Raw genomic sequence first — 23,421 nt, 5'->3', positions numbered from 1 at the left:
GTGTGACTGGTAGCTTTGTATTCCAGAATGAATGATTGGCATCATTCCCACCCATGTTTGTGTTTGGCTGATGAGTATTCTCGCTCCCTTTTCAGGTAAAGCGGAAACCTGCGATGAAGAGGAGGGTGACAATGGTAATGTAGCTCTCCGCACCATTAACATGTTCTGAGCCCCTCGGCTCTACCAGTGCTTCTTGATGTCATTTGTCATCAAAAATTGAATTTTCTATTTTCTCCAGTTCAGTCTTTCCATCCTGTGTGCCACCACTCTAACAAAAAAAAAGTTCTCTTATCACAGAAGCATGGAACAAAGAAATCCCTCAATTATGTATGGCTTTAGAAGTGACATTCTTTTTCCCTTCTTTTTTGTCATTTAATTTATGCATGTCTTTGTGGTTCCATTGCTCTCATACTGCAGTACAAAGACAAAGCTACACAAAGAGATGGAATGAAAAGGCTGTTTGAGGTGATATCGAAAGCCAAGTCAGTTCAACTCCAGGCACTACCACTGAACTCAAATGTTTTCCTCTTTGAATTCTTCTGTTTCTAGATCCTGTGGAAAACCAAGACGTGGAGATGGAGAGTCAAATCCAAGGTACGGTACGCTTATAATCTATGCTTGAGCATTCATGAGAGGTGAGATTATGTGTTACTGTCAGTGTTCAGATTAGCTCTCTACTCTCTACATATTACTCACTGTGAACCAAGGAGCTCACTTTGATCTGTCTATTACTTCTAGAGGAGAGGGGAATTGTACAAACTGACCAATGTGCACTTCACTGCTCTGATTTTCACTATGACATGTGTCTGTTTATGGATGGAGTTTGATTGAAGGTCCAACCTGATCAGTCTTGTTAGCAGCCGGAGTCAATACACAGCTCTAGACTCATCTGTATAAGTTGGACAACAGACCCTCAGACTCAGATGTGTTTTGTTGTGCTGACAGGGAAAGAGCCTTGAGACAGAACTGAGAGTGTGTGTGTGTGTGTGTGTGTGTGTGTGTGTGTGTGTGTGTGTGTGTGTGTGTGTGTGTTACAGAGGAGCAACCATTAACTTTGAGCTAGAACCATTTCTCTTTCCCTGCATATCCTCTGTGCTGCTGGTATATAATTAACATTCTGCATTTGCATACTGCAGCGCCTCGCCTCTCTTCTGTTTTTGTTTTATTCAAATCCCATCCCATTGACAAAGATTTGACAGATAGAGCCTCTCTGAACATGAATTTTGTAGATATTCTATGAGAGAGTTATAGCAAATGCAGCCCTGGGATGCTATCCAAGACCTGAGATATGTAATTACTTTCTCATGAGACACAAACAGAGAGGTAGAAGCTGGGTTGAGCAAAGATATACAGTTTAAAACAACACCTGCAGTCTTAATTGAGCCAAAAATGCAGCAATTGCATCATTCTTGTGTGTGTGTGTGTGTGTGTGTGTGTGTGTGTGTGTGTGTGTGTGTGTGTGTGTGTATGTGTGTGTGTGTGTGTGTGTGTTGTTGATGACAACCAGAGACCACAAATCAATATGCTGTTCAATTATGTGGTCTTGGTCACTTTGTAAAAAACTAACCTTTGTGCACGGATCTTATCAGCAAGCTCACTTAAAGAGAGTACCTTATCTTCATTTTACATCCAAATGATGTCTTTTAACTATTAATAATACACACATTTTAAGACTAGGACTATACTTGCCCTTCAGACTTTAAAAACTACAACCTAGCAAACGCCTTTTATGATCTTCACTCCTTCAGACACAAGAATCAATAAATTAGTTGTTTTATGAATCCACGTTTAAACTAGCTTATACTGCCTAAAGCTATCACCTGTTTAGTCATGCAAAACATTTATTTTTTAGTGTCTGAGTGTCTTTCCTTCTTACTTGTCACCCGCCTTCAAACCACAAAAGAGAAACCTGTTGGTGAAAATGTTTCTGTAAGATTTCTGTCAGCAATAATGAAGTATGGGCTTGTTTTCCTCCATGTCTTACAGGTTTTAATATGAAGACTTAGGGCGCACTCACACTAGACAATGGTACCGTGCCCAAGCAAGTTTTCCCCCTAAAGTCCAGATTATTTGGCAAAAATAAGACATTTTAAATCCCAGGAAAAGAAGCCAATTTTACTGGGAATCTCGGAAAATCAACGATTTTTAAAAGGCAACACTAGCTGAGCCCTGGTCATTTCAAGCAACACTAAATGCAAAGAGGAGACATTATGCATATATGGGTCCCCTATCCGACCATTTTTTGTGTGTTATTTTATTATTATTAAGGCAAAAGAAGAATTTATGTCCACCGACATTATAATGAATAGGCTAATATTAGTTTGCATCTAGTGGGCTACGTGGACTTCATTAGCAGCCGTGCAGCAGATGCTAAGCAGATGCTAAGTTTATTGTCTGTGACTGTGACCCTCATAAAAGTAATATTTACAAATCTGCATTATATAAATTTGTTTTAGTTAATATATTTCACCAATGTTCTGTGTTTTTTTTTATTTTTAAATATGTTTTTTTTTTCCCGGTTCCCGTCATTACATTTCCCGGGAATCGGGAAATGGTTTTGAGGTAATGTGAGTGCGGTCCAGCAGGGGACAGGGGAGGGGGGACATTCGTGCTTCAGCACGGTATGGAACAACTGGCCCTAGTGTGAGTGCGCCCTTGGCCCTAGTGTGAGTGCGCCCTTAGACTACCCATACCTGAATTAATCCTTCAAAAAGTGTTTGTATTTTGATGTTGGTTTCCTTCCAGAAGAGGAGTCTGGCCCTGAGGAGCCAAATCAAGAAAAGGAGAAAGATGAGAATGAAAACCGAGACAAAGATGAAGAAGTAGGTATTGAGGACAACAAAGATGGAGACCCAGGTATCGACAAGGATAATGATGAAGAAAAAGGTACTTATGTACACAAGGCTGCATGCATTTATTTCCTTTCACTTAAAAAACTTGGTACAAACATTGTCAGTCACCAAATTGAAAAAATGGTACAGGTGATTTCCTGATAGTTTTCTCCCTGTATGTAGCAAGATGTTGAGGGACTGAGGTAGACAATCCGAACCAGTCAGCTCAATGCATGAAACCCTGATGGTTGACATAATGACAGCATAACAAAATGAAAACATAGATGTTTACATTTTTGGTTTACCAGCAGTCTAAAATTACATGGTTGGGCAATGGAACACTACAAATGCACAAGAAGAGTGTTTTTCTGTTTCTTTCTGTCAGCATATGAATCTATGCAAATGTATGGCTCAGCACACAATAAGCAGAACCAAGTGAGAAGGAATTGAGGCTGAGATTGTGAGCTGTATTACAGATTGGACATACAGTATTCTGTCACTGTCTGCCTCACAGTCCACAGCACACACACACACACACACACACACACACACACACACACACACACACACACACATACACACACACACACATATATGCTAGCGAACCACATTCACAAACACAAAGCTGATCAGTTTGAAGACATGACAGGTCGAGCCTCTTTTTGCAGACACGTGGGTGTGATCGCCTGTCTGCAAAGACACTGATGTAATGTGAATGAAGTGTAACAAACGTCAGAGCTGTGCTTTCCTTTTCCAGCAAAGGAAGAGCAGCCTGCTGCAAAGACAGAGGAGGATGACACAGGAATGTCCACTGTGGAGATGGAAGGTAAGATCAGATTTGTTTTTTGGGGATTTGATTTGATTTAACTTAATCAGATCAAGAGTCTGACTGACTGACTCCATCACTGTGTTTTTGCCTGTCCAGTTTGGTATATTTATATGCTATTGAATTACTATGGTCAGCATTTGTTTTGATTTGTTTGGCTGTAAGTCAAACCATTTTTCCACTGAAATCAGTCTCTGTGTATCACCAATCTGTTGTGTCACCCATCACTGTAAACAAGGAATACTCAGCGATGCTCAGATGGCACAAAACACAACTCTGGAAGCCATGTTGGTAAAATAGTGTAGCATAGAAAATAATACATAAATAATAAAGGTTTGCAAGATTCTGTTTTTATATTGTCAACAAATCCCATAAAAGGACAAAATTAACAATGATTAATCGTGCTGTTAAATATTATATATACTGTATGTGTAGTTTGTTCCTCTGTGCCACAAAGTTCTATAATTGTCCAAAAACACATTGATGAGCCACATTGTTGGACTGGCTGACATGTTCCTTCATGATCACTGTAGTTTATTGTGAGTCAATCACACATATACTATAGTAATGCAATAAATACTCACTGGAGCATCAAATGTTACTTAGCAGGTGAGAATAGTCCCATCAAATGCGCACTTTATTCTGGTTTGAATGTTTGTTAAACAATGCTTTGCTGTGCCCAGCTGTTCTTTTTGTAAATAAATGAGACTATATATTTGTGAATCACTTTTATTAAATTACATTTTCAGTTGGAACCGATGAGCTTTGTTCAACAAACAGTTTAGGAGAGACAGAAAACACTGAGCGACTAATTTAGACTAATATGTTTATATTTGGTCTTGTCATGGGATTTATTGACTCAGAAAAGTTTACAACACAAAAGACGTTTGCCTTTAAATGAAAATGTATTGTCCAGATCTTTTCTCATTTCTCTCCGTAGCCAAACATTTGCATTCAGTCATTCCAATTTAGCTCTGTAGTGAAGCCAGCCATTTTCTTAGGACCTCTCAGCACAGGAGTATTTTTCTTTGGCTGACATAGTAACTGATTAAGCGTATTCTCTAGAGAAGTTGAGGGTAGAATTGTGAACCCCAGCCTCTCTCACCACTGCACTAACACAAAGGTCTGAGTCACTCTCTCACCTCCATTTCACTTTCTCTTTGACTGACATTCAATTAATTTAGGGTGAAAGTGAACATTCCAGATAGATCTATCTTGAGATAGCCTTCTCCATTCTCTCTGAAAAGCCATTGGAATACGTCCTGCAAATACTACAGGCTTTCCATCACTGGAAAGCTTCACTCTTGCCTGTTGATTGTGTCTTTGCCTGAGCCCGCCAGTGTCTGTCACTGTCTAGGGTGACTATGGGCTGGCTCTGTGGTGGCACCGTCAAGCAGTAAACAGTGGTGTCACTCCTGATTGCAGGCAGATTGCATTTTGTATGGAGGAGCAGGGCCTTGGACAGAGCACAGACCCAAACTGTCTCGGATATTGAATCTCATGCAGGCCAGCACAGCCCGGCTTAGCCACGCGTAACCAGCTATTCACAGGACAAGACCAAATGATTCCCGAGCCAATACCCTTTATTAAAAATAATAACTGTAATCAGGCTGCCTGCTCATGGCCATAGAGGTTAAATCTGCTTCATTGCTTCATTGAAAGGAGTAATAAAATGGCTCATAATGATGGGAGGAATGAGTAATGAATCAAACAATTTGAGGACAGCAGAATATGAGGTTGCCATACACACATGTGCAAACACCTCCTCCTGTGAGTCAGACTGTGTGTGTGTGTGTGTGTGTGTGTGTGTGTCTTACCTTAGACCCGAATTTTATGTTTTTGAATTTGTTTTATATTTACAATCAAGTAGTAATTTGCCAGCACAAATAACCAATAATATTATGTATTCATTATTTAATTGTCGTCACCCCTCTCACCTTGTTGGTTCTCTGATGTTATGTTTATACAGAAAAGGGAAAAATTTGTACATTTAGTAAACGAAAACATGTTGCCAATGATTATGGGCAAATATTTTGCGGCAGCCTGACTTATATTTGCAGCTGTAGCTTCTGGAGTTATTCATCAGGATCAACACCACTTTTATGTATTTATTAATTTTCTCTTCTATGTCAAGGAGAGAGTGTCATTTCAGACATGACCATCTAGACATGAGTCACCATTGCTAGCATGTTAACTATGGCCAAAAAGAAACATACATCTACTGCCTCTTTTTAGGTTTATTGTCTAGTTACACAGTTATACATTGAGCCACAGCCTTCTAAGCAAAATCTGCTGCAGCTGATATCAAGCAGCTATACTATCTACTGACTTTGGATGCATTTGATCTCAAAATTACAATCTTGGTACCTTCTAGTCATTTCAACATTTCCATAGCTTCACTCATGGACCTTATAATAAACAGGTCACACTGTACACATTAGTGATCCCACATTTCCAGATGTGTTACAGACATTTCTCTACCATGTTCTCAAATACCATCCTTTGCATTTACACATTTATATCCATGTGCTCCCAGTTGTCACCACTGTCTGTTGACGCCCTGCTGTTGTCACATCGCTAAATATTGCACATATTTGGAAGTGTGTATCACAGATAAGCATCTGATTCCCAGTTCACACACACTAAATAATACAAAGCTAAAGAAAACAGCTTAGTGTTTTATTCATTTTCACTCCAATCGTCATTGTTATTACTTGTTAATGTAAAACTTTCTAATTATATACATAGTTTCTTATGTGTAGAGATGTAGGATGCAGCTCTTTGCTAAAATTGTATCGGTTCATGTAAATAGTAAATGGTAAAGCATGTAATTCTGTTGTTCTTAGCTCTACAAAAGGAATTCAATGTAGTACAACAGTGGAAAGAAGTTCATTTTTTGCTGGCAGTGTAAGTAAGCAAAGAGCCATAACATCTAGACAATACATATAACAAATATTGTATTCTTGGGATTTTATCTAGCTTTGTGGTACTGTATATATAAATAGAGTAGAGATATGTAACTTAGTAGTCAGAGGAGAGATTTTTATTTTATTTTAAATAAGGCAGCAAGTGCCACCATATGAATTATGTGTAATAGCTATCTCCTCGCACTGGCAATAATATTCTCAGTCCGATATTTGGGATGTTATAAAGGCTCACCATATTGAATCAGAATCCAGGCGTCCTTTATTTATAAATATTCATAACATACTTTAAAATGGAAATGGAGGCTATATTGTTATTGTGTTTGAAATATCTATCCAGCAAGCCTTGTTCTGGTGACTTGTGAGAGTGGGCAGCCGCTTCAGTAAGCTCATGGAACACCCATAAATTAAAATAAGACCGTCTTTGCCTAAAGCTAGGAATAAATAAATCTGAGTTGTGAACAGAAATTGTTTTTCCTTCATGCAGTGTGATTCTCCTACAGGAGTCGATAGCTATTGTCTTAGCTCCAAAGGTAAGATTTAATGGATGCACGGATTCAATGCCACTGAGTATACAGCAGCTCATCCTTCTTTCTAATCAGACTTGGAGCAAGTAAAGCATTTGCATCTTATATGATGCACTGACACAAACCTGTATAGGGTTAGTGGTGTGCTACACTATTCTGTGATAACGTTTCCTACAATGCTGCCAGTTAAGTGCGTGCCTGTTACTGAAACAGCCTTTATTAATGTGGTCAAAAGAAGTTGCTGTTTTTAAAATTGTGCCCTTCAATATACACATGAATATAACCAGAACCTTGCAAAGTGAATCTTCAGTATATTGATGTTTTTATGCTTTTGATAAAGTTGGCCTCTGCTGGAGGCTGACTGTGGGTTGAAAGCAGCTCCCAGACTATAAAAGAGAATACTCTGGAGATGTGGCCTCTACCTGAGCGTGGCTGGGTGCAGCCCAACTGGGCAAGTAAGGCACAGACTGTAATGGCATACTAAAGCTGGGCAGGAGGGACCCTGCAGGGGAGAGGATGGAGAGACGGACAGACCCAGCGGGCCATCACAACAATCTCAGTCTCAACACAGCAGAGAGACAAGGCACCATTACAACAGCCCAGAGGCTGCTGGAGCCGACATTACCACTGCTCATCTCTCCCTTGATTTCTGTCTGTTTCCTTTTCTCTCCATAGACCTGTTGTGTTTTTAAAACAAAAAAACATCACAGCAACTCAAGTAGACTCAAGTCCATCCTTATTCTCCATACATTTTCACTTTTTATGGTTACTATATTGTCCTGATTTTCAATCTCCATTTTTTTCCCCTTGGTGACCAGGCTGCATTATCGATGGCTGTGCCCGCTTTATTTAGCGCTGTGACTCTGCCACAACAGCTCGCAGCTCACTGTTTGTGGGGCTCTGAGCAGAAAGCCCAGCTGTATCCACACATGCCATATGGTGCCCAAAAGCCACATGCGCATCTTGTACCCACCTCTCTCCCTTGTAAGATCCAAACAATAAAAAATGCATCAAAAATGGGGGCACAACGAATCCCCTTTTAACAACTGTTGTGGGAATTGGTTTTATTCTCGTTTGCCGGTGTTGTTTTGGGGGACATTATTGATTTCTAGGTATTTTACTCCCCTTGAGTGCAACAAAACAACAAGCTGACACAAATGGCTCTTTTGAAATCCAGCAGAGTTGCCATTGGCAATGTGAAGGTGTACACAAAACTATCTCAGCACAGTGACCCTCTGTGGTCGCTCTTTTATGTTAAAGCATTAAGTACGAAGAGTGAAATTTCTTAGTAATCCATTGCAAATCAAAAGAGCTTTTCTCTTCCTCTCTTTTTAGCTGCTTGAATAATTTATCCCAGAAGTTGCTGGTATATTCCTCTCAGAATTTGTTGTAGCTGAAGTGCACTTTGCATTTATATTCCTTCATCTACAACAGCAAAAAGAAATTAAAGCTTTGCTTAAGTGGTTGTTTTGTGCCCCTTTGTCTTGGTCTTTGGTGAATAATGGGACACTGGTGATGTAAATCTAATTCTGGAGAGCAATGCGGTCTTTCCTGTGGCTTAGACTTGTCAGCACACAATTAACTTTTGGCATAAGATTGTATACTGTAACACTGAGTGACTCCTCAGGGAGCAAGCTTCCACTAGCTGAAGACATTAGGCTATTCTTGTGTTTTATAGCTTTTCACACTGACTGTGAAAGTCCAGAAACAGCAGGTACACCAATCACAGTTCTGCTGAGGCATTGTGTGGGAGGGCTATGAGGAGACTACCCACAGTCTTATCTTTACTCCTATTAATACAGCTTTTATCGTTGAACATTTGGCGTCACTCCTCATTCTTAAACTCAATTTGTTTCCTTGTTTTGACTTGTTATGTTCATTGTAGTGGACTGGATATCAACTCAACCTCGTTTCCTACTGTTTGCAAATGTGGAAGTCTGGCTTTTCAAAAATACTGAAATCCTTCCACAGTCTGTTGATCCCTTGCAGTCTCAGTGAATTTGGTTTTTTGCTATCATTCCTCAGCGTGGCAGCACCCTCCATCATTTTGTCTTATTGTTGATGAGAAGCACAGAACTCCGGTCATTTAGCTGGAGATGGAGAGCAGACCAACAATGTGCATGGCGTCCATTATGTTGGTCACCTCTGGCCCAGAGCCCCGCTTCAAAGAGACGGGGTCTCATCTAATAGGCTACACAGACACACTTTTTCTGTTTTCCTTTGAGCCTCCTCTTTTGATCAGCTCTCTTATCTTGTCTCCGCCCCTCCGTTTGGTTTGCAAAAATGGCAAATGAATAAACTCTGAGCAGAATGAGAATTTGTCTGCCGGCAGAGATGCAACAAATGTGTGTGTGTGTGTGTGTGTGAAAAGTCTGGGACACATTTTCATCACTGTCCCAAACACACACGCTCACACACACACACACACATACAAACACACACATGACACTGTTTGAGTGATGAATGATCTCTGTATGGGTTGCCTGTCTCCTGGAGGCAGTGAGGAAGATTTGATTGTAGCACTACTTCCGTTAGAGACAAGAGTCAACTCAAGTAAGATACTGACTGATAGTAATGGCCTTTGACATGCAAACATGACACTGGGATTTAAAGTCTTTATCCCTTTGGATTTTAAATGCTCTCTCTAATGTATAAATTCACTAAAGTTGTGACACAATATGATACAATACAGCATGATATAATGATATAATGATATAATTCAATGTATTATAATATGCTATGATTATTAAATGAAACATTGCGATTATAGCTCATCACAGGAAATACTGCGTAGGAAAAACACAGTCAAATTCTGCAGTATATGTCATGTGTCACAATAATCTGATGCAACATTTTCATTCTGTCTTTTTGACACACACACTTGGGTCCTCTACTGAGGTCTACCAATCAAGCTGCTCTCTCGCTGACCTTTCAGTGATAGACAGCTGCTCTGCCAGGGATGCTGGCTTTTACTTCAGTCTAGACGGGCACTTTGATTATATTGACCAGGCCGATCCATGATCTCCTGCAGAAAACGTTGAGCTGCCCAGAAGAGGCATCACTTCATAACTGCAAATCACTCAGTTGGCCCGAGCCGTGTCCTCTGTCCTCTGTGACACGCAAACATTCAGGCCCTCCTCTATAAACATGCTGCTTCTATTTATTGCCCAACTGTGGTGTGTCCCCATTTTAATGTATCGCAGGGTTTAACCACATCACCTTTAAGTCAAATTAACCAGTCCTTTGCAAGACTGTCTGCCTGTGCCTTGATATAGTAAATCACAATAGGTATTGGAGACAGAAGCAGGCAACTTCCTGCTGCAGGCCTGCTCACTGTGCAAGGAGAGTCTTAAGATTATGTAAAGTAATTCACCAAGTGATGAGAGAAGAGCAGGCCACCCCTGACAGCAGGTTTAGCAGGTATGTAGGTCACACAGGGGGAGGCCTCTTTTGCATTTTCTCTCCCATGTCTATTTTTGTGTTGTCTCTCTCACTTCTTCACTTAATCAGTTATTCACTTACTGCTTTCATCTCTGTGTATCTCCGTGTTCTCACTCTCTTTTTTTATCTCCTTTTTTGTCCTCTGACAGACCACTGTGACTGTCTCAGGATACGCTGGACACATTGAGAGTAAAAAAAGACTAAAAACATTGAGATCAAGAGTGAGAGACATAGCCATTGGAGATATTATAATATATTTATGTATTATTTATTATTATTACTGGCTTTTCTATTTCTTTCAACTCTGTGTCTTATCAAAGGTTCTCCAGTGGTCATTTTTTCCTTCATTTTTTACAACATATGTCGTCAACTGTGCCTTCTCTCTTCACTCGCTGTCTCTCTCTGCCTTCTAATCATCTTCACTTTCTCGGTGTTGGAGCTTAACCCCAAAAGCAGATGGTGTCCTGTTCTCTTTTCAGTCATTCAGAGTACTTTGTGTTTTCTCATCTTGTCAAGCATAGCCCAAGCCTGTGTAATGAGCTTGGGCCTTTTCAGTCTGTTTAGAGGACCCTGACCCAACTTGGAGCTGCCCCACCACAGCCACCACTGCAAGGTTACCAAAACCCGCAGGGGAGCTCAATGCTACTTAGTGTCCACAACCCCTCAGCCTTTTCTTAGGGAGAAGAAAGGCGGAATATTAATGAAGACTCTTGGCTTTTCGGGGGGGGTGTAGCAATAGAGAGGGGCGGTCAAGTGTTTACTGAGCAGGCTTGTTTTGGTCTCCCTACCCTGCAGGTCACAGCTCAGTGCTCTTTAATTGGCTCGGATTGTCAGACAGTGTTCCATCTCATAGCAAAGAAAACTCGGGCTATCAAACACTGACCCCCCTCCCTTCTCTCTCTTCCACATAAAATTCTTTTTTCCTGATTTGAGAATGGCAGCTAAGCTATTTCCACAAGCCTTCAATACAAACTTAACATTAACATATGAAAATGGACTGCTTTCCACATTTACCAGCTCATTAGTTCTTTTGGTCGGGCACTTGTTGAGGTCCACCCGCTCTTGTTTTGGTTGAGTCGGGAGATGTCTTTAATTATCTTTGCAGCAGGCATATCGGACCCAAACCTATTAGTCCATGGAAAGTTCAATGAGGGGTCCTTTGATATTTGTTTAATATACATGGCCCAGTGCAGAGCAAGACCAAGTCACTCATAGACCTCCCAGTTTGCATTTCGAAATCAATTCTGCTCTCATCATCTGAAAGGAATGAGGCGTCTCAATAGATACTTGTATTGACCTTGACATTTCCCTATCTTATTCTCTCAAGATGAAGTGCTAGTGAGTAAGTAACAAAAAGCTGCAGATACCAGAAGACCCCTCTTAGATATTTGAGCTCAAACAAAATAGAAATAGTTTGTGCAATCAGTGAAAGAGATTCAATCAGTAAGTGTTTTCACTTGTTATGTATTTAATTTGAGCATCCAGTTCTTTATTATAATATAGTAAGCTACTATTGTACATGAAAGGATTTTTAGGAGTGTCACAAGCTCCTGCATTGAGATTGTGATGGGTCATGTCCATTGTTTGACTGGGAGCAGCTGGACACCTGTGGTAGCTGGCTGGGATCAAAGCACCAGCACCTGTTCAGACACAGCAGACCAGCACGCCACACTACGCTTTGGGGATCAAATGAACAGAAGAAATTCTCCCAGGGGACTGACACTGTAGGGGCACAGACACTTCTACACCTCCATACCTCCATCGATTTTTATTCTATCACTGCACAAGAAAGAGGAGTTGAATAAAAGACAGTGGCTTTGGGACAAAAGGAACCTCCTGTTCTGCCCAAGGCTCCTGTCTGGAACATTAAGCAGAGACGGTTCCCATGCTGCTATGTGAGTGACCCACAGGGACTGCCTCCCCTGTGGGCTGACTGAGCTGGAATGACAAGAACATTAAAAGTGGTGTGGAAAAAGAACTGCTGCTGATCGTGACAAATGCATTTCGAGGATGATGCAAAAATAATGAGAAAATGCATCCTAAAAGCTACAGCTGATCAAATATATATAGCTCACCAATAGGAAACTTTAAGATATGAACTTGACATTGCTGTCCAATTCATATTGTCTATCATGGTTGAATATTGTGGTGCAGTGCAACTAATGCTGACCAACAAAACGCTAACTACCTCTTGTCTAATAAATGAATGGAAGGTGGGGGGGATGTAATTTTCTGCTTGTCTGCATGCGAGGGTGACTTATGCCCAATTCTCTTCCTTCCTCTCCCTTCTCTTGTGTGTGCAAATGTGAGCACACACACACACACACACACACAGATATTTTCATCCTCCCTCTTGAGGTGCTGATGGGTTTTTCTCCCCCATGCTTTTCACTGAACCTGTGAAAGGCTGAAGGGAAAAGAAAAAAAAATGAGAATGTGAAAGTTTGGGAAATGTTTTTAAATATTTTTGAGCTCTTGTGTGACCTGTGTTCACTGGGAAATCAGTCTTGTGGATACAGCACGGACACAGCATGTCATCTGAACAGATAATAAAATGATGAACAGATGGTAGTTGATATGTGTGGAATAAATGCAGATCAGATACCCTTCATTAGCAATCACAGTTTCATGCACATTTTGGTACCATAATAGTGAAATCCCCAAAATATTTGATGGTCTTTTTTTTATGACCATACACAAATTCAGTTACCATGCATACTGATGATTTACAAACCAAAATTCCAAGCAAGAGACACAATGAAGGACCCTGAAGGGGTCCTTGGTCCTGGCTTTGAGAACAACTAGTGTAAGCTATCTAGTTTCCTGCTGAGGGAGTCAATTCAGTCTACTGTTTTTCTCCTCTTTTCCTTATCAGCCCTCTGTGCCTCTCCTTCACCAGAACCTTGACAGAGGGCCATTTTTCTCTTTCCCCCCATCTTGTTTATGTGTTTACCACAGCACACTCGCATCCTTCCTTAAATGATAGCCCCTCTACTGTCAGCACACAAGAGTCAAATTAGAGAGCGAGGCAGACCAACGTTGCCGTTGGCTCGGGCCGCAATCAATTGAAAATCTGAGCTTTTTGTTTTGTTTTGATAAGGGCTGGATATTAGGGGGGGATGCTACCCTAACACTCAGGCTGTCGTATGACTCTGAGAGAGAGAGAGCAGCATCTGGAATGAGGCCAGTGCTTCAGTGGGCTCCTGCTGCTGCATTAGATTGCTGTGCTAGCTTGGATATGATGGAGGTTCTCTTCCAACACGTGTCGCAACATCAGGCACGTTCCACATGTTCCAGCATCATCCTTAATATCCTTAATGCGATTAGGTGAAAAAGTGAACATAATTTCATGTGTACTATGCATAATTTATTACATCACTATTGACGCCATATGTCTGCTTCTCGTATATATGTGGCACAATGTGTGTCTGTACATTTCATTTTCATTTCTTCCATCACACTGAAGATTTGAATCTGTTGGTCAATCTGCTTCTTTGATTAATTCATAACAAAGCAGAGGCCAATAAAGGATAATCCAGTTTATTCCAATTTGGTTCTTATTATGGTGGTTGTTTGGACATTATCTCTATTAGGCATAATAGCATTATACTCACCAAAATAATTGCAGAGATCTTGGAACATATTGCTACAACAGAAGGGCAAGAAACACAAGGTTAACAGAGTTCATCAACATGCCAAAAAAGAAAAACTGATTATCTGAACAGTGTGAGTACCTGCAAAACACACAAATAACACACATAATAATCCCACATTACAGAAAGTGTGTGTAGAGCTGCTGAGACTGATGACAGTTGGTGTATTTATTGGCCTAACTAACTTTGTTTTAGCAATGATGCCACATTCCTAAAATCTCAGCAATTAACTTGGTGTGTGTACACTGTTGTTATTACTGATTGCTGATAATGTTGTTTTGAATCCCTGGGTGGTTTCATGCCTCAGACAAAAACAGACGAAAACGAAAAAAACATGGAGGGTGAGATCCTTGTTGCCTCATCCTTCCTGCTTTTTGGGAACTGTTATTCCATCAGGGAAGTGAAACCTGACTCAAAATTTTTGCATCAGATCAATTTATGTGGGTAAAGCATTATATCGTATGTTCTCCATAATGGGCAGCACTACTGGTCCTGATTGCAAGAGAAGAAAAGGCAGTATGTGTAAAGCCTAAGCTATCTATTTACTCTGCAACCTGGCACGTATATCTATATCTTCAATTACAACTGCGTTTCTGTGAGAGATGAAATAACCTTGACCGTAGACTTGTTGCTGTAAACATACAGAACATTTTGAATTCTACACATTCTCTTCTATCACGCCTAAGCAGTTTGTATTTGTTTACATCATCGCTAGACTGCCTGGGGAGAGCGGCTATTTTTACGGCATGCTTTGTTTGGTTGATTGTTGTTGCAAAGGGAGGAAGCGGCAAGGTTTGCTCAGGGAGTGAGGAAGAAGGAGTTGTGTGACTACAGAGGTAACAGGGGGGACAGAAGGGGGAGAAAGAAGGATGTGGGGGAGTCCCGGGCTGCCTTACAGGGATGGCAGTCTGTAATTAATTTTGCATGCATCTCGCTCCTCGCTCCCCTTCTCCCCGTTTGTTTTCTTCTTTTTCGAAGTATATAACTCTTTAGGAAAGCGTTGAATTTCCAGGCATGAGAGACTGTTAGGTACAATCAGTATGATGACAAATGTAAATGTAAGGCCATGAATATGAAGTCACTCTGAAATTATCACACTAGTTTGAGGATCTAGATTTTTGAGCAGAAAGTATTTTGACTAAAACTACCAAGACTAGACTTTACTTTAACTCAAGATTAACATGTCTGTGTCTCTGTGCTCCACATTTCAGATGTCTCTGGGAACAACGAAACTGGCACCAGCAATGGAGGTGAGTAAATATCCTATTGTTACCCATTGAGTTACCCACTATCGGTGCTGTGACGCATCACAGAAATCCTGCTACTTAACAGAAACCTGCCTGCCGTCTGCTGCCCACAGCCCTTCCTCCACTTCCTGCTTTTCTATTTCTTCTACTTATGGGTGGATATTTCTGTCAACGTACCTACGTACAATCATAAAATATCACAGTATGAAGTAGCACTCTGATTATATGTTGGATGTATTGAAATTTCAGTGGTAGGCAGCTCCAGCCGGCATCAGAAGTCAGAGCTGTAATGTAGATTCTTGTTGAGATTGAAAAGAAAAAACACTGAGTTGCCCACATCCAGTCATATTCTGATGTCGGAAAGTTCCTGTTAGCAACAATGTAACTATAAACAGCTTGATTGAGTGATTGTTTAGGTAAATTGATGCTTGCCTGCACAGGATGAAGGGCAACATATTACCATGATTATCATCGCCTTTCATATTTTCCCTCTTCCCCTCTCTATTCTTCTCTTTTCACTCCGCTACTCATGTCTAGAGGAGATAAAAGATCATGTCGAGATCTCAGAGGAACCTGACTCAGTTTTAACTGACAGCATTCAGTCCAAAGGTAAGGGCACGGAGGAAGCACTCACACTTGCTCACGTCTCGATTTATAAGCGGATTCTTATTAGTGGCCACAGCTGCTGAATTAAAATTCACTTCATCCGGAGAAGCCTCAGCGCTGTGCAGCCGAGTGTTACCCAGCTTCACCCTCCTTGTCTCCGCTTCTTTTTTTTCTCCTCCAGCTAACCCCATCCACTCCTCCCCGTCTGCCTCCATCTCCTTGTCTCTGTAGGGGTAAGCGGCAGCCAGGCAGTTAGTACGTGCTCCTCCAGGGCCAAATGCATTTGTAAATCCTCTCTTCCCATTTCAGGTCCACAGATATGACCCTGATATTTTGGTATAAACGTGTCAGCACGTCTTTGGAGATTGAGTGTGATGAATTACCCGCAAACTCAACTATCAGACATTTAATAAATCAAGTGTGCAATGCATATTATTTTAACATTCAGCCAACGCAGACTGTAGGGACAATAATCATGCCAATAAATCATATTTGATAAGGATACCACACTGTTGTTATTCTCAGGTCTCCATTGAGATTCGGGGGTAATAAGATGGCATGTAATTTGAATGTAGACATCTGTAGAGAGCGCTGTGAATTTTTTTTTGCATTTGTTCTGTGTGTGTGGCTCTAGAGTTTTTGCGAGCCAAAGAATGGGATTCAGATTTAGGCATCGAACAGTTTCCAGGTAGAAAAAAAATAATAATTAAGCAACTGTTGTGAACAGATTGTCGGGGTTGAATAAATAGGACAGGCTAGCAGCATATGAAATAACTTGGCAGAGACAAACGGGTTGGTGCAGAAAGGAGAGAGCTTAAACAATGCCAGACACGGCACCAGAGAAGAAAAAGCTTGTTGTCGAACAACCGTGTGGATCAGGGTGGGATGGTGTGTAAGAGAGCTGCTTAGTACGTAGCGTGCAGTTAAAATGAAGGAACAGTATCAAAACAGATGACACTGGTCAATCACAACAGACTGCCCTGTTTCCTGAACAAAGCTGCCGGCTTATTTAATCTCTACTAAAGATTCATGTGATCCCCCAGTATACAGACAATGTTCAGCTTCAGTGTCCAAGTCTCTGTTTCTCCTTCTGTCTGTCCACACGCTGTTTCTTGGAAATGACAGATTGAAGTTTAATAAACCTTTGGGTGATGATCAATGTCATTACTCTTTATTGGCTTTTACAGACTCATGCTGTTGCTTTGTTTATTATTAAATATTTACCAAGAGATGCTGCATCATTCATAGTCTGTGCAGCACTTTGGTTCAGAGTAAGATATCTTTAAGACAACTGAGTAGTATTATCCATGAAATTTGGTATAGATATTCTAGGTCCCCAGAGGAGGTCTCCTAATGATGTTAGGTGACCTCATAACCTTTGGTCTAGTGGGAATATAATAATAACATAATATCATATATTTTTCCATCTTCTTTTCTGTCCATATCCTTGACTGTCCTATAAAAACATGACTCTGATGACATTTGCTGTTAATTAGCACACAAAAAGGTCCACTTACTACTTACTACCACATACTCTATTGCAGAGAATATAGTGTATGTTCTACTATATAGACAGATAACTATAAAGTAGTCGTGCTTCTAATGGAGAAAAAACACAGTCTTTCTAAAGCCAACTTTAGGATAAACTACACTTTACATTGACTACTAGTAAGACTCTAAGAATAAGCAAGATCATCTTTTAGGTTTGCAATTAATAATTATTGATTCATATCCTTTTTAGATTTACCAAATACTATCTCAGTCAAAAGAATGGTGAGAAGATATTCTGTTTACTATAAGATAAGGCAAAGAAAAGCACAGCTCCTTAATTGGCATTTCTGACTCCAACTATTAATTCATTATCAATAAGCTGCCTAGTCATTTTCTGTCGACGGGCTAATGGATTAAACTAATTGTTTCTGCTCTATATATTTTCTTTCATTTGGTGGGTTGCAATGATCATTTCAGCATAGCGGAAATAGCTCTCAATGAAAGTGTCAAATCTTAGATTCACAGTTGCCTTTTTTGCTGCTTCTCTGCATCTACCACATGAAGTCTAGCATCACACAGTAATATTGAAGAACACTGTATTGAATATTTAATGTTGACACATTCTTCTACTGTGCAAAAATCTAAATCCAGACTATAAAATTTGTTTTCTGTCCCAGACACTGTTGAAAAGAAAGAATGACCGGCTGAGGGAAGGACAATCAACCTCATCTGACAGCCAGCAAACTGTGCGAAGGCCGACTACACTGGTGTCAGACTGTCCCATGCCAGTATGGGCTCTGACACTGGCCCAGGACAACCAGTATCTCACAAGATGCTCACATTCCCAACTTTATTTAGCCTTTTCTCCAATTTGTTAAAAAAATCCCTCATTCCTGAATTATGTATGTATGTATGTATATGTATGTATGTACAAAACCTTACTATAGGACTTGAACATATCAACCAGAAAAGATGAGCCATACCTCACTGTGTGTTAGAGTCATACATCATTTTTCCAGCTGCGTGCGATGAGATAAACCAGGTTCAAGTCTCTTTTATTTGATCTGTACCCACTGTGAGAGCATGGCGACACTGTCAGAGGACAACCGCCACAGCTCCTGCATTTTGACACTGCAGGCTTGGTGATGCTTAACATCAACCATCCTTTTATTCTTACTACTCAACTAACGCCGTCACAGTCATGATGACATTCAACAGCAGATCACTTGACAACACACCCTGTTTTCGTAAAGCCTCTTCGGAGTGCAACACACACTGACACCTGCCATGTCTCCTCACACACTACTGCAGCTCCAGCTCCCTTGTTTAGTCAAATCAGTCAATACCTTGATTCAGACCAAGGTCTCTGAGGCGGTGTTACCACTCCCAGGCCTTTCATCTATGAACATCACTGATCGTGTCTGATCTCAGCCGTTGCTGTAACTGCAGCTTAACTCGTTTTACCAGGAAACTGTTCATCAACGCCCACGCACACTAAATAGGATGTGAGTGTCTTTTAACAAATCGATTAGTTATTCCCCTCCTTCACCCCTGCTTTTTTCTTTTTGCAGTTCCCAGTGCATGCCAGAAAATTGCTTTTGAACTTCACCAACATTAACAGGAATTGCAGTCCTCTTCGCTTTTGCTTGTCTCCTTACCAGATTGTCTAATTGTATCGAAGGAATCTGCCTTATTTCATATCAAACTATAAAATCGCAATCACAGACTTAAAAAAGGAGGTGGTCCAAGTATGAATTCTTGGTTGTGTAACGCTTTGCAGATGATTTGTAATTTTAAGTACATTATGTAATGGCTAATACATGTCGTCAAATGGTTTCTTGGTTTTTTTCCTCAGTTGATTTAAAGAAGAAAAAAAAATGGTTTCTTTTAAATGTCGGTATGATTCATGAATTACTTTTCAGTGGTGCCATAATAAAGATCAGATGAATTAAAGTTCTATGAAATGATGCCTTCATACTTTGATGTTTGCTTTGCTAAACTATAACAGAAACAACTAATAAAGTTTAAGGTGGAAGCCATGTCTCAGTTTATGTGTACCTTGTTGTGTGTCTTTAGGACATTTGCTAATATTTATTTACTTCCAGTTGCAGCTAGTATAGTTAATTTCCTCCCCTCAGCTCAAACATGTGAAATTGAACATCTGTAACAGAGCAGATCAGTCATTTGTCTCGGGGTAGAAAGAAACAATTAGTCTGTCCTGTGATCTCCAGCATGCTGCCTCTCTGGCCCTTTGGCTCTCTCATGTATCAAATGAGGAGACATATCTGGCAGACCCTCTCACCCCATAGCCCTCCCCTCCTTCTGAGAAACTCACTAATGGCTAGAGACCTCACAAGGAGTTTGTTATCGAAGATTCAGCAGCTCTCCAAAGCAAAACCTCTCTATCTTATTTTTTTAGCCTTCACAGCCAAAAACACATATACAAGTATGGCCAGTGCCTATATTATAGAAGACAAATGATTAAAATATAGTGTATATGATTTTATTTCCAGACTGGAACAGACTCATTCAAAACTGGTTCGATTTGAATTTAAAGATGAAAATACTCCTGTTCATCCCAACAAAAGGCATAGAAACAGGTCTCATGCTTTAACACCACGGGAGCGTCAATCAAATACAGGAATGTGGTATTTTAACCATTATCCTGCCTGAGAGGTGCTTATTATTGGATTAAAAAGAGCATTACAAATTTGGGTTATTCAGACATTGTTATCGGACGATACACAGTAATAGCAGAAATATGATCAACAACAGGTTTCTCATCTGTTGGTGTGAAAAGCTGATGGAAGAAAAAAAAAAAAAACCCCAACAAGTTTCACATCGCTTTAACAGCTACCATGTTTACGTTCCATTAAGTTGTCGTATGCCAAGCAGATGTCAGGAGTGATTGTCCCTGGAACGGAGACAGTTTAAATTTTAATGACTTCATTTAAATGTTGCATGTCACAGTGGAGAGGGCTCCCTGGACTTGAGGAGTAGGTAGTTTCTGGGGGAAACGGCTTCATCGCACAGGCTTGCTGTTTTACACCAGCTCCTTGGCATACAAAGCACATCAGTACTAAAATATCAAACTGCCTATTCCACACCAAAACAGCCTGCCATCCTAGTTTAAACCTAACAATGTTGGATTTTCTGTCTTTCATTAGAGTTGCGAGGCTGAGATTTGTTCACTCTCATCATTTACTGCATAACAGCGCTGCCGTAACACCTCACAGATGCTTCGTCTGTATGTGCACATTAAAATACACCACGTGATAGAGAATCTGTGAAGCAGCTTTGATTGACCTGTGTAGCAGCCATGCTTTTGTCGGTGTCTATCTGACAGGTCTTATCAAGGCACTGTTGGCTGATATGATGTGATTTGCTCCGTTTATTTCATTTTCCAGATGAAAGCTCGGTAGACCTCTTCTTATACAAACACGCATTACCATGTTCTCTCTGCCTCTTTCAGCTTCCCCCCACCCCACCATACTCCCGCTGCTAACTCCTCCCACTTTCCTCCACCTTCCCGCCACACTACGGCGACCCGGCGTTGTAAACACAGCACAAACAAATTGGAGAAAAATAATTCCAGCTCTAAAGCTTTAAATCCCAGCACAAGATAAGCTGTTTTTATCTGAAGTACAGTGTTTGTCCTTCATGAAAATTCATTGCCCCCACAAGAGGCAAAGGCAACACTATAGGTGAACTAAGCCGAGATAAACACTCTAATTGGGATGAAAATTGACGCCATTCATTATGGATGCCTGTCTTCAAAGGCAGGGTGAGCCACTGAAATGTTGAAAGGAAATTGACTTGCCGCGTTGCTAGTTTGCTTTGAACAAGTGAGAATACGTCGATTAGACTCCACCAGCACAAGACGGTTATGCAGATTACATTTGTTGTCTGAATGAAAGAACACGTTTGTCTCATGCTGATGGCCCCCTAATGACAAGAGAACTGAAGAGAAAGAGGATTAAATAAACAAATTTTTATCTCTCTCCTGCTCTCTGTTGTTGCTCTAATTATCAACTTGATAATGTGCTTATTCAGGTGATATGGCAAATTCTTACTATTATTGTAGCTATTGTACAGATGAAGCCAGACTGAAACTATTGTGTCTCTAACACAGCATTGCTATTTAAAAAAAACAAAAAAAAACAATGCATGTGCCATTTCATAAACTGGTTTTGATAAGCAAACAATATGCACACCTCACATATTATTCAAGTCAGGCATACACATTTTTCCAAAGCGATTTGAGAGCGATGTGATGAAGTGGAGATGAAATATAAAAAGGTGAGAGACAGAAGGTTTTAGTAAAACACTATCTGTTTGGCTTGATAACCAGCTGCACTGACTCGGTGTTGACACAGACATCTTATTTACCAACCTAATGCTGATTAATCATTTTTGTGGGATTCATTTTATCATTCCTTTCATACACACCATTGTATTTTGTTGTTAATATTATTTTTATTTTATCTTTGCTTGTGTCACACCTTATAAAAAGTCGGTTTCGATATGAGTGCTACAAACTAATCATTGATCACATTTCTGAGATATCACTGCTGTAGATGGTTTACAGTCCATGAGGTGAATTGATGAAATAAATGTTATAAAGAGCTGCACAGCTGTGAATAATGACAGCTGTTCTGCAGTTGGAAAACCTCGCTGATGCAATGTAATCTGTGAAACTCCCTGTCTTATTCCACGCTTGTTTCATTAACAGGTATATAGACTGATGGAGTAGACTGCCTGTTGATATGAAAAACGGCTGGTTAAGGGTGGTTTTATCTATTCATGGGCAGGCACGTGCACACATAGGGCCCTGGGGGTGCTTGAGCCCCTGCCCTTTTTGCCTCGTATTAAAAAGTGCCCTCTGTGTGTGTGTGTGTGTTTATTTGTTTGTTTTAAATAACACACAAACACAAACAACATTTAAATTCCTGTTAGGGATGTAAAAAAACGGTACCCATTTCTTGTAATACGGGGTTGTTGTGTGTGTTGAGCCTGCTGCTCCTCTGTCCGTTGCGGCTCCGCTCGGTCACAGAGCCGCCAGAGAGAGAGAGAGAGAGAGAGAGAGAGAGAGAGGGAGAGAGAGAGAGAGAGAGAGAGAGACTGAGGAGACGTGACAGTGGAGCAACTTGAACCTGTGAGTTATGGTCTAACTAGTCTCCGTCCACTTATCCAACGTGCTTAAATATGGGTAATATTTCAGAAAAACGCTCTCATTTAGTCAATGTGTCGGAGCACGGCGCATCATTCACACAGAGCAGATCGTGCGGGACAGAAAATCGTGTGCAAAATACAAAATAAAACACTGGGTTAATTTTCAAAATAAAATGCAGCGTGTTTACGGCAGATCATATTTCCCTCACTACAGGTCTGAAGTACAGGTCCGAGGTTTAGATATAAAGTTTATTGTGACTTTGCTACTACTGTGTGGGCTAACAAAATAATAATAATAATAATAATAATAATATAGTAATTTCAGCATTCTGGGGATATAAGCTGTATTATTACTCATGTTGACAATCATTTGTTGACACAAAATAAATGGCAATTTCATATCACTTTCACCTACAGGACACACAGCTAAGTAGTTAGCTTTCTATTAGCACTTTATTTTTTAATTTTACATTAATTTCCATATTGTGTAAAGGACCGGGAAAAAAATTCGGCACGCACATGCTGCCCTTTTCTGACTTTGAACCCCTGCCTCTCTATAATCATGTGCACGTCCCTGTTCATGGGTAATTGTGGGGGTGGAAATTAAGCTAGTGTGTGTGCGCCCAATGCAACAATAGACATTTTTGGACCAAACGGCTCTGGGGACTACCTGAGAGGAGCTACACACTGGGAAGCTCCCCTG

At 40.5% G+C, this 23,421-nt stretch overlaps 1 protein-coding gene across 2 annotated transcripts in view; it reads left to right on the top strand.

Annotated features, from left to right (window-relative positions):
* The window catches only part of macrod2 (mono-ADP ribosylhydrolase 2), a 416,544-nt gene extending 396,963 nt beyond the window's left edge, over window positions 1-19,581 (top strand). Inside the window, exons 12-18 of one of the 2 annotated variants that reach the window (XM_053333714.1) lie at window positions 96-134; window positions 550-594; window positions 2,746-2,886; window positions 3,589-3,657; window positions 15,414-15,452; window positions 15,987-16,058; window positions 18,224-19,581. In XM_053333714.1, coding sequence (XP_053189689.1) covers window positions 96-134; window positions 550-594; window positions 2,746-2,886; window positions 3,589-3,657; window positions 15,414-15,452; window positions 15,987-16,058; window positions 18,224-18,246 — 428 coding nt within the window. In that variant the 3' untranslated portion in view covers window positions 18,247-19,581. The remainder of the gene's footprint in view (window positions 1-95; window positions 135-549; window positions 595-2,745; window positions 2,887-3,588; window positions 3,658-15,413; window positions 15,453-15,986; window positions 16,059-18,223) is intronic. The other variant, XM_053333715.1, reaches the window with a different exon arrangement.
* Window positions 19,582-23,421: the final 3,840 nt, after the last annotated feature.

Source organism: Scomber japonicus, chromosome 14 (genome assembly GCF_027409825.1).
Source record: "Scomber japonicus isolate fScoJap1 chromosome 14, fScoJap1.pri, whole genome shotgun sequence".
Taxonomy (NCBI): Eukaryota; Metazoa; Chordata; class Actinopteri; order Scombriformes; family Scombridae; genus Scomber; species Scomber japonicus.
The sequence above is the reverse complement of the archived record's forward strand: the minus strand, read 5'-3'. Positions and strand labels throughout refer to the sequence as shown.